Here is a 12,679-nt window from a genome sequence, read left to right on the forward strand (position 1 = left end):
TTGGTGGCCTTGTGCAAAGAGGATGGACCGCGGGAGGAGGCATGGTTGAGATCGTTGTGGATCCTTGGGTCGATCAAGGCCAAGAAGGCCAAGGAACCCAAAGGAATGATGTTCGTGGACGTGAAGATCGAGGTACCACGATTAGTGCGCTTGTGGATACCGGGGCGTCCGACCTCTTCATCTCTAAAGAGGCCGCAAAGAAGCTGAATCTTCCAATTGAGACGAGTGATGCCGGTTGGTTTAAAACGGTGAACTCCAAGGAAGTCCCGACTAGCAGCATGGCTAGGGACATGGAGCTGCACCTTGGTCCATGGACCAGCAAAGAGGATATCGAGGTAATCCCCCTTGACAACTATGATTTCATACTCGGTTTAGGATTTCTCGATCGGATCAATGCAGGCGTTATGTCCTTCGCGGATTGCATATGTATCCTAGACAAGCGGTGCCAATGCTTGGTCCTAATCTACCGCGAGTTGGGACACGATAGGAAGATGCTATCGGCCATGCAACTATCTAAAGGGCTGAAGAAGGGCGAGGTTACCTTCTTAGCATCATTGAAGGAGGAGGGCGTGGAAGAAAGCGAGGTATCGAAAGAGGTGTCTCGAGTCCTCTTCCAAGATGTGATGCCGCCTGAGCTGCCAAAGAAGCTGTCCCCTCGAAGAGAAGTCAACCATTAGATCGAGCTTGTGCTCGATGCTCGACCACCGGCCATGGCACCCTATCGCATGGCTCCGCCTGAGTTGGAAGAATTATGAAAACAACTGAAAGAGTTGCTCGACGCGGGGTATATTCGGCTATCCAAGGCTCTGTTTGGTGCTCCGGTGTTGTTCCAAAAGAAGCATGACGGTTATCTTCGTAAATGCATAGACTACCGAGTCTTGAACAAGCTCACCGTCAAAAACAAGTACCCAATCCCGCTCATCGCGGACTTGTTTGATTAGCTCGAGGAAGCCCCGATGATTCTCCAAGCTCAATCTTCAATCGGGGTACTATCAAGTTTGGATTGTCAAAGGAGATGAGCCGAAATCCGCATGCATGACCCGTTATGGATCGTATGAGTTTCTCGTCATGCCTTTCAGCTTGACAATGCGCCGGCCACCATCTGCACTCTCATGAACAAGGTACTACATTCGTTCCTTGATCGGTTCATTGTAGTTTACCTTGACGACATTGTCATATATAGTCGGACACTCGAGGAACATGTCAAGCATTTGAGTCAAGTTTTCTAGACTCTTCAGGAGAATGACTTGTACGTGAAGCACAAGAAGTGCACCTTCGCTCAAAAGGAAGTCCCTTTCCCTTGGTGCATCGTCGAGGGAGGATGAGTGCGGATGGACGCGGCTAAGATCCGTGCCATCATTGAATGGAAGCCACCAACTAAGGTGACGGAGTTGAGATCCTTTCTCGGACTCACAAATTACTACCGGCGTTTCATCCAAGGATATTTGAACCTCACCTTGCCATTCACGGATATACTAAAGAAAGAAAGGCCGTGGGAGTGGACGGATCAATGTCAAGAGACGTTCGATCAATTGAAGCATACCATAAACGAAGAGCTGGTGCTCGTGCTCCCGATTACACCAAGCCCTATGAGATAGAAACCAATGCTTCTGATTTTGCTATTGGTGGTGTCTTGAAGGGCATCCGATTGCCTTCAAGTTTCGGAAATTGAATGATACTGAGTGACAATACACGGTCCAAGAGAAGGAGATGACTGCGGTGGTGCATTGCCTTCGTACGTGGAGGCACTACCTCTTGAGATTGCGGTTCGTTGTGAGGACCGACAATGTGGCTACGAGCTACTTCCAAACCCAGAAGAAGCTTAGCCCGAAACAAGCTCGGTGGCATCGAAACAACCTTCTACTGGATTTCCCACGTTGATGTTTTGCAACTTTCAGGTGAAGATCCAAACATAAAAAGAAAGCAACCTGTATGAGCTTGCGGCCTCTTTAATCAACACAGTGATAGTGCATTGGCTAACCACTTGTAAATTTGACTGCTGATTGCCAAAAACACAGCCAAAACCTCTTGCTTTGGCCAAACTAGGGTTATTCTTCTAGCGCGAAATGTACACGACTGCCTTAACATAAAATATATGATAGGCAGTACGTTATTTCCTTAACATAAAAGATGTCAAATATTCATTCTTTCGCACCAACATGGAAACACGATCTACTAGTTGAAAATGGAAGTGCTTGACAAGCAAAGCAACTTGCTGCTACATTTGACACTACAAGATCCTCATAGATGGGAACGATTAATGCGATTTCCTGAATAACATTTTAGGTAACAGCATTGTGAATTTTATGTAAAACCGCACAATGAAGCCCGATATTGGTTTATCAACTATGAAGTTCATTGTCATGGACAGCTGGAGTTAGCACACCAAAGTCACAGATAACAAAATAAGTCTAGGCACTGGAACTATATATGCCGAAGCTCATAGCCATAAAACATGTTCTGGAGATAAAGATGCAGAGACTAGAACGAAATGAACAAAAGAATGCACTTCCAGGGGAGCGCCGATCTATGAGCGCTTCTCTTCACCAACAAAATAAGAAAGACTCCCACTTGCGAAGTTCAGGTCAAGAGCTACACCAGAAGGCGTGCAGGATGGTCGCTTAACCATCTCTGCCTTGAACCATGGTACAGAGTGTCAGCAACCATAAAGAAACTTCACCTGCGTATCCAGACCAAAATAAATACATCATAACAGACTGCCACGAAGAGCTACGTAGAACCATGTAGTAAAATTATTCTGCGACTTAAAGCAAGAAAAGGGTTTCTCACCATGCAAGTGCATCAACCAGCAAATCACTGATACTCGTCAAACCCATATACAGAGAAGTCATCATAATCAGAGAATTCATAGTAGTTATCATAATCAGGCAAATCAATGTCATAAAACCAAGGTAGGTAATCATCATCAAAGGACTCGTCATTGAGAATTGCAGCATCAAATTCATAGTCATCTGTGGGGTCATATGGATTCCTTAAATCTTTGATCTGTTCGGTGCATCTTCTCCCCAAATCACCCTCCATATAAATATTGAAGCACTGGCGCAAGTCGAGATACTCAAGATGAGGACAACTGTCGAGAATCGTCTTCAGACCTTCATTTGTCATCTTATTCCCGAAGAGTTGGAGGTGGTGTAATCCATGCATGTTTTTCGCTATAGCTTGTGCCTCGTCATCACATTCTATGTGTGGATATCTATATCCCTGGCTATTCAATTTGAAGGATTTCAGAAGGGGACAACATTGTCCAACAGTCTCTATGGCTTCCTTTGAGAATGAGCAATAAGATAATTCAAGGACCTCCAGCATAGGAAGTTTTGAGGCTGCTTCACACAGACCCTCATCCGAAATGTTACCGCAATATACAAGTCGTAGCCGTCTAATATGATTGCACCTGCAATGGAATAAGAAATGCATGAGAACAACGATGGTTCAACCGAAAAGCAGACTTGTTGTAGCTAGCAATAATAATGTTAACCACTAAGATAAGGAACTGAGAGCTTATTGATCTAGAGCAAGGGGTGTGTAGAGAGATTATTTTCATCGGCCAAAAAGTAATTGTATTTCAACAACATTAATTTGTTAATCACTATCCCTTGGGCACTTCTTAGCGGCTAATTGAGGAACACCACAAGTTATAATCCACAATTGTTCTAGTGAAGTGTGTAACTAGTGTTGTGGACAATGGAACTTTCCTTATCCAGTATGTTTAATAAATGCCCCACGGGCACTCGTTAACGAGACATGTCAATAAATACGGAAAGATGATCAAATCAGCCAGAACCCTAGATCAACAATTCTCTACTGTTGCAGCTCTGATTGGAATTCTTTCAAATCATGTTAAAAAATATCAACTATGCCACATTTGTTAATGAAGTCCGCTTCTGCATGCCCATGGCATCACAAGAATGTAAACTAAACAGAGATCTATGCAATTGAGAGAAGCAATGCTTGGTCCACTTTTGACCTATCAAAATAGCCTTTTAATAAGCAAGACTGCCATATTTATCCGAAATAATAATAAGACACAGAATACACAAAATATGTGTAGAAGGTTTCTGAAAACAAATATAAAGTTAATGAATCAAGATGTCAAGAAAAGTAAGATCAAATTCAAAACCTAATCAAATCAATGGAAATTATGTCCTATTCCAGCCTCAAACTATAATAAAAGTTCCATAATAAACATAATATATCCAGCAGACAACAATCAAACACAATCCAAAAGCTCTGTTCTGGACTTCACGCTCAATAAAAGGAAGAAAAACACCATCAAAAAGAGAAACTTAAGTCAATAAAGAGAGCTAATCTGATCATTTTTTTTTTAAATGTGTCCATGGGCACTTTTTTAACACCTCAATAAAAAGAGTGTCGATTTTAATGCGCTATATTTCTCATGTTATATATAATTAGAGTAATTGCATTTCCTTATTATGTCTGGTCAACAACTATACCAGAGGCACTCGTTAACAAGTCTCTTCATAAAACCCTTCATCATAGGAATTTTTATCAACAAAAGCAAACATAACACTATTAGACTCTGAAACTCATGTTAAGAACCAAAAGGACTCCAAAACGTAAAACTTCCATGCCAATTACAACAACTCAAGCAGTAAATTCAGTTGTATGCTGTGGAATCAAAACACTGACAGTGCCATCCACTGGTCAGATCAAGACAATTAATAACTATCCAAGACCTGCAACAATGCCATCAAATGTATCTAACCTGTCTCTGCAAGTTCAATGAAAACGCAATGATGAAGACTGAGCGCAGAGTCTCGACAAGGAAATAGAAGACAAATTCAGCGGTGAATTAAACTAGAATATTTTCTTTGCTGAACAAAATAAGGGGAAAAAACAGTTTAAGAATAATATCACTGGAACATGAGGCATACTCAAGTGTTTTGGCAAGCATGGGTTAAAGCTACACTTGTCCAAGGCTGAGAAGGTGATGGAGCTACATGGCTATACCCTAGTTTGTTGAGTTATATACCTTCTACCACACCAAACTTTAAACAATATCTCCCCATAACTATTAGCAAACAGGAGAGCAAATGTGTCACATAAACTGATCAAAAGGAGAAAAAGCACATAGGGGAAAGAAGATCCTAGAGTGAAGTAAAATAGAAGTGCTTCTGCCATATCAAGCACTTATGGAAGTTCTGTCACAGTTCATGTTCCTCATTTCATTTAGTAATGCCCGATACTCACCAGATGGCATTGTATTGGTCTTTTCACAACCTCAGTTCAATGTTCCTTCATGGTTTCAATTGGGTTGAACTTTTGCCTCATCCTAATGTTCAAATGACAACTAAAAATGAAAGATACTGAGGCTGAACATACAGAACATAGAGACAGCGTAAAGAAGCCATTTGAGAGCTCCTAAGGAGAGAGAAAGTAACAAAGATGGCACCCTTTCATGTAAAAAATTTCTACCCTCGTTCTCGGGAGCTATTTCAGGATCAGAACTCAATTTCCACGCATGATATTTTCATCAGTTAGTTTCCAGAACATGTAGCTGATCAAAGTTTTCCAAATACAATCTGTTCTCATCATCTGGCGTGTCCATCTTCTCTTTTTTTCATTTTCAATTCTTGAGGACAAGGGGAAAAAAAAAGGGACTTTTCAAGTGTGCAGAATGTTCACTTTCTGAGGACTCCTCAAAGCCTCACATGTCAAACTCCGCCTGGCGATGAGGCCATGGTGAATAAGAGAAGTAAACTCTTGCTCGATACGATTCATTCCTAAACAATTTCGCGATTCCTGCACAACTTCAGCTCAGAGAAATCAACAGTGTACACACGCACTTGCTACCCCGCAATCTAGGTCTACACAATCGCAACGGCCGATCAGCCAATCGCCGAAACAAGCTCATCCTTGGCGACAAACCATCCTCTCAATTCTTTCCAACAACGGCGTACGCACAAAAGAACCGGACCACGCGTCGCGCTCGACCATCAGCGATCATTCCGAAGCCCACCAAAACCAGACCGAGGAACAAAACCGCGCGAAATTCATTCAAGCGGGAATCGGCGAGTTACCGGTCGGCGGCGTACTGGAGGAGCTCGTCGTCGCCGAAGTACTCGATGTTGAGGTCGAGGCAGCCGCGGCGGCTCCGGTCGACGGCGCGGCGGCACATGTCGGCGAGGTCGTCGTCCGGCAGGTCCCCGTCGTTGCGCATGTCGATGGTCTGCCACATGGTGGAGTCCAGGCAGAGGGCGCGCCAGTCGGTGCACACCAGCTCCGCTGTCTTGAGGATCTCGACGGCGCCGAGCTTGAGGAAGATCGTCGTCGTGATCTCCCGTGGGAGCTCCAGCCAGTCGGGCGGCGGCGGGGGCTCGTCGGGGGCCGCCATTTGCCGGTGAGGGGGAGCGGAGCGCCCCGATAGCGGATTTGACTGGAGGAGGGATCGTTCCGTGCCGTTTTGGTTTTTCCATCTCTTTTAAGGAACATTCCAAATTAAAACAGAAAAAGGGATTTTTTTTCCTCGAAAGAGGATTTTGAGTGAATTTTGTCTTAAATAAGAGATTTAAAGTTTACTAGTTAATCTTATCTGAGTTCCTGAGCTCAACGGCCAGTCAAATGGTCGATTTGCACGGGCGGCCTGAGTGCTTTTATTCCGATGGCTAAAGCTTTGGTTCAAAATTTTTTCCTTTGACCTTACGTTACGTGAGTAGCGTAAATTGAAAAAGTAACGGAGTAAGTAAATAAAACACGACAAGTAAATAGGCAAAGCAAAACCCAAGTGTCGGTCTCATTGTATGTCGTGCCTTCTTCGTCCTCGATCAGAGGTGATAAGAAACTGGGAGCACATCTCCGTCTATTGGCCTGATGGACATTGCCAGTGTTCCAACTCTCTCTCTCTCACTCTCTCATATGTTCAAAAACAAATTCATTTGATCCTTATAAAAATGCATCCGCCCATGAGCCATGCGTACAATCTGGCTGGTCGAGAATTGTCTAGTCAGTGGGCTCAGAGCTTTATTTGAAACTCGGTAAGTCGAGACAAAGGTTCACTTTTTTTTCCTTTGTGAAGAAGTGTTGATTGAAAAAGTAAATTGAAGAAGTACATAAAACACCAAAAGTAAATAGGCAAAGCAACAAATAATGCTTATTCCAGTGGCTAAAGTAGTCATGATTTTGTTCGATCCTTTGACCCAATTGAAGAAGCTTCGATTGAAAAGTAAATTGAAGAAGGAAATAGAATGCATAGTAAATAGGCAAGGCAAAGCAAACCTTAAGCCAATCAAGTGTTGGTCTCCTCGAAGGTCGTGCCTCCTCCATCCTTGGTCGGGGGTGATAAGAAGCTTGGCGCACATCTCCATCTGCTGGCATGGTGGATTTGTCGTCGAGGATATCGTCGGTATTCCAAGTCTCTCCCTTCCAACCCCCCTTCAAAATGCTCGAAAACAAATTCATCTTATCCTATTAAATTATTTTCGAACGCGAGCTACGAGTGCAAGCTGGTTGGTGAAGAAATGTCTAGTTGGTGGGTTTGGAGCTTTATTTGAAATTTAGTTAGTCGAGACAAAGGTTCGAAATTTTTTCCTTTGATTCAATGTGAAGAAGCATCGATTGAATATACGGCACAAAACTAAATAGGCAAAGCGAAACATAAGCCAATTGAGGGTTGGTCTACTCATATGTCATGCCTCCTCCATCCTCGATTGGGGGTGATAAGAAGTCGGGAGCACATCTCCAATCATGTGCCTTAATGAAAATCAGACTTGGGATATTGTGTCCTTTCTTGCTCATTAGAATCCAATTGGTTGTAAATGGGTGTATAAAATTAAGGGATAAGTGCACCAAGAGTCCTAAAACTTGTCACGAAAGTGCATTTGAATCCTAAAACTTGCAAAAGTGCATTTAAGTCATAAAACTTGTCAAAATGTTTTAAATGAGTCCTAAAATCGATGCCGTCTAATTTATCGATGAAAAAAGCTGACGTGGCCCCCACGTGGCTTTTAAAAAAAAAAATGCCACGCATCCAAAACGACGTCGTGTTCTCCTTTCTTTTTCACCATCGTGTTACCTCCCCTTCGTCTGTACGTCTTCTTCACTATCGTCTTCCCTCTCCCCCCTCCATCTCTACGATTGCTTTCACTATTCCGAGCGAACTTAAGCCCCAAATCGAATTCATCCGAACCCTAAGCCCCAAATCGAATTCGTCCGAACCCTAAGCCCCAAATCGAATTCGTCCGAACTGTAGTTCTCTTGCGATTTGGGTCCTCATCGACCTCGAGTTCGACACTCGTCGTGAGTTCGTGTTCTTTCCTTTGACGATTGCGAGTTCGTGCGAAGTCCTCTCTTGTGGGAGTCTTGACATCTCAGCAGTGAAGCGATTGGTGTCGGGGACGACGACAGGGTCAGCGACGGCAATGGAGACTCCTCCTCAAGTAGGTATCGCTCTCTGCATTATAGCATTTTGTTATTTTCCATTCTAATATACTTCTATTATGTTCCTATAATACGAAGCCTAGAAGAATGAGGGCGCCAACATTTGAATCAAGTGGCGTAACTCGTAATGAGGTCAACTCGGAGCCAGCATGTTATTGTGGTCTTCAATCGCCAATTCTTATGGCAAAGACAAGGAAAAACGCAGGAAGAATGTTCCATGGATGTGCTAAGATTAATAGTCCAAGTTGCAGCGATTTCTTCATGTAGCTTGATCCAAAGATACCAGATCATGTGAGGGACATAATAGTTAACCTACTTGAAAGAAATCAAGCATTATGTGAATCAAGCCAATCGAGGCGTGACGAAGTTGACGTGAGCTCATTGCTAGCTGAAATGAAGATTCAAAAGGCGAAAAATAGACGTTTAAAGGAAGAGCTCACACGAGTAAAGAAAGGAAATATTCTATATCAATTGGCATTCATTGTATGCATGTGTTATATTGCTGTATTGGTTATATGTAATGTGAAAGTTGGTGAGAATTTTCTAAGTCTTCCATAGTACCTTATTTCTAAGTTTGTAAGTTTAAACACTAGTTGTGGATAATTGAGATGTGAATGAAATCTGATGTGAGTTTGTTTTGCATTGAAAAATGTTGCTTGATTTGTGTGCTTGTCAATAGCACTATATGAGCTATTGCTATCAAAATAAATTTGGAACCTATTAACAATCCTATTAACAATAAATGGGAAAGAAGATGACAAAAGTATTGGAAGAATGAAAATTCTTCATGGACAATTTCAGTAATCACCTATTAACAATCCTGAAGAGCAACCACTTTCGTGCATTATCCAAACCAAAACCAAGCATCCCACATAACTTGTTGAAACACGATTCATTGACAAAGCAACATGCTTACATTTTCAATGCACAAAAGGCTTTGTTCAACAAAATGCTTGCACTTTCAGTGCACAAAAGGTTCTTTTCAACAAAATATGCACTTTCAGTACACAAAAGGTCTTATGCACAAATGCTACATGTCTCATATAGAAAACCAACTAATGATTGGCATAAATTCACCTAACAACACCAATTTCAGCAAACATATCAATCCAATATGATGGTCTCCAATGGTCCAGTAGGTCCAGCCTTCACTTGATTCATAATTCTAGCGCTTTTCCTTATATATGGTCTTACAGCGATAGGCTTTGGAGGAGTTGTCGTAGCTTGAGATGACTGAGCCTGGGATGATTGAGCCTGCAATAGTGGCTTCGGCTTCACCGCAATATGTCTTCGAGGAGCTGCCTGGGGTTGTGATGGTGTCTTTCACTTTAAACCAAGATGCTTCTAAGCTATTGTAGCCTAAGATGACTTAGCTTGGGAACTGACCTTAGGTTGCAATAGTGGCTTTGGCTTTATCGCAACATGCTTTCGAGGAGCTAATGTTGCATGAGATTATTGAGGTTGGGAACTTGCCTTTGGTTGTGATGGTGCCTTTCGCTTTAAATTAAGATGCTTCTGAGCTCTTGTAGCTTGAGATGACTGAGCTTGGGAACTAGCCTCAGGTTGCGATAGTGCCTTTGGCTTCATTGCAACGTGCTTTGAAGGAGCTACTGTTGCATGAGATGATTGAGGTTGGGAACTGGCCTTGGGTTGTAATGGTGGCTTCGGCGTCACCGCAATTTGTTTTCAAGAAGTTGCTGATACATGATATGACTGAGGTTGTGCACTGACCTGGGAATGCACCTTTATTGTTGATGTAGCTCTTGAAACTACCCCTTTGTCTGGTAGGTTAAAGATTCTTGCACCAGTTGTATTAGGCTACATAAGAATGAGCATGTTTTTAGCTTAAGGAGATAAGTAATTGCTATTAGAAAATTTTAGAAATATTACTCACCTTAAGAATATGAAGGTTTGTCATAGGATTTGCGTCAACACCCAACCCTACCATTTTCATCATCTTGGCCTGTGATTCTCTTTGTATCATGTCATTTTCAATGGCAGGTTTTTAATATGAAATAATAAAAAATTCATTAAACATGAGAATGTAGTCACAATACATGTATGCTTGGGGATTAAGATATTACTCACTAGAATTTTTTTTCAAGTCTATGCTTACCCATTATATTGGCTGGTGTACAATAAATGCCTTCCCCTTGATCAGAACGAACTTTACCAACAGTATTGGCCACATCAATACATCCTCTAACATCAGCACTAGCCTGAGCAGAAGCAGTGGCAGTACATTCTCTTACATTTGCACGAGCACTACACCCTCTTACATCTGCACTAGCCTGAGTAGAAGCATTAACATGCTCACTATTGTCTTCTATTGAATTGGCATTTGCAGAAGCATTGGCATGGCTTTTGAATCCTCCTCCAGTTATGCTTGTCATTGCTTTAGCTTTAGCCTGAATATATATTCATAATTACTGAATTGAAACCTTGACATATAAAACTTATAATAATTGTTAGATGACAACTTACTTGTCTTTTTCCGAGCCTTGTCTAGTGGAATTAGCTTGAGATTGAGCATGAACTTCAGCTGTACTTGCACTGGCACGAGCATTGGATGTACATACATTGGCCCGAGCATTGAATGTACATACATTGGCCCAAGCATTGGCCTGAGAAGCACATATTAAGCATTGATTAACAACATGTTAAAGTGACATGCCCAACATTTAGATGATCAGTTAGTTGAGAAAATACATTTTTTAAAGGACATCCCTTGCAGTTATGTCTAACCACATTGCAAGTAGAACAAGTCATTAGCTTACCATTTTTAGTCATTCTATCACCTTTTACAAGCTCAATTGGTTGCTTTTTTCTACTCCTTTTTGGCCTACCAGACACGTTCTTCATTGGTGGGGGTTGAGGAGCTTCTTTATTGGTTTTATTCCAAAATTTATGTCCTCTCACTGTAGACATCATGAATTGATAAGCACTTAGATACTTTGCCTTATTGAAACACTCAGCTAGATAGTCAGTCGGGTCATTTCTCTTATGGTGTATTGCACAAATGGCATGGCAACATGGAATTCCACTAAGTTCCCAAGCTCTACAAGAACAAGTTTTTAAATTCAAATCAACAACATATTTGTCACCATCTTCCGTAATCTCATATCCTTCGTCTTCATTCCATATCAAATGGCAATACCTACTAGTAGTTGTATTATCATGTAACTTATGTAGAATCCTTGGACCATAATTTCCAGTCCACCTAGCACATCCATCCCTCTGAGTATGCATTCTATTCATAACCATGATTCTAATATCCTCCAGCATACTCACAATGGCCTTGCACCTAGCTTCCACACACCTGCCATTAAAAGCTTCAATGAGATTATTATCAACGACATAACATTTAATGTTGGTGTCAAATAAGGCTTTGCACCAATGTTTTGGCTCAATACAAAATAAATTATCATGACTTTCTTGAGTCATTTCCTTCAACCTCTATCTATGCACCTCGAAATCTGACATATTATTACTCTTGACACATCTCCAAAATTGTCTCATCAACTGTTTTCCTTTGTATTTTTTACCCAAGTTGGAATATATGTGCCTTGCACACATATTATGCTCTGCATTTAGCAAAAGTTCAGCTACAGATTAGACGAGACCCTGACAATTACCCAAAAAAAGAAAATATATATGAAAACAGAAAGAAAAACATTGTAATGTGACAATCAATTTACAAATGAAAACAAAAAGAAAAACATACATTTTGTTGGTCACTTATCAAAGCCCATCCGTCACCATTACACATATCGAGGTCTGACTTTAACAATTCGATAAACCAAGTTCATGTGTCCTTATTCTCGATTCTTATCACTGCCCATGCCACTGGATACATTTGATTGTTGCCATCCCTTCCTACGGCACATAACAACTCGCCCTTGATCAAACCCTTCAAAAAACATCCATCTAATCCAATGATCTTCCTACATCTAGCCAAAAAACCTTTCTTGCAAGCATCAAAGCAAATGTAAACCCTATCAAATAATGGTAGAGAATTTAGCAATGGCCTTTCAACTTTCAATTTAAAATTGCTTGAAGGGCTTGCAGTGTAAAGCTTTCCCAAGTAGTCGTACATCTGTGCATATTCCTTCTTGTAATTACCTTGTAGTTCCTTCAATACTTTCAACTTTGTTCTCCTACATTGACTGAAAGTGACATTTACTCCCAGTTGTTCTTTGACTAATTTCTTTAACTCTAGTGCTTTGATTTTAGGCATTGCAGAAATGAGAATCATGAAGTGCTT

The 12,679-nt window shown here is 41.4% G+C and overlaps 1 protein-coding gene across 1 annotated transcript; it reads right to left on the minus strand.

The window, feature by feature from the left end:
- Positions 1 to 2,322: 2,322 nt before the first annotated feature.
- LOC104444876 (F-box protein SKIP19) lies at positions 2,323 to 6,406 on the minus strand. Its single transcript, XM_010058650.3, has 3 exons — positions 6,060 to 6,406; positions 2,791 to 3,412; positions 2,323 to 2,680 (listed from the first exon to the last, which is right to left on the minus strand). The coding sequence occupies exons 1-2, from the start codon at positions 6,371 to 6,373 to the stop codon at positions 2,815 to 2,817; spliced, it is 912 nt and encodes a 303-aa protein (XP_010056952.2). The 5' UTR covers positions 6,374 to 6,406; the 3' UTR covers positions 2,323 to 2,680; positions 2,791 to 2,814.
- Between the last annotated feature and the right edge of the window lie 6,273 nt (positions 6,407 to 12,679).

This window comes from Eucalyptus grandis, chromosome 5 (assembly GCF_016545825.1).
Source record: "Eucalyptus grandis isolate ANBG69807.140 chromosome 5, ASM1654582v1, whole genome shotgun sequence".
Classification (NCBI taxonomy): domain Eukaryota; kingdom Viridiplantae; phylum Streptophyta; class Magnoliopsida; order Myrtales; family Myrtaceae; genus Eucalyptus; species Eucalyptus grandis.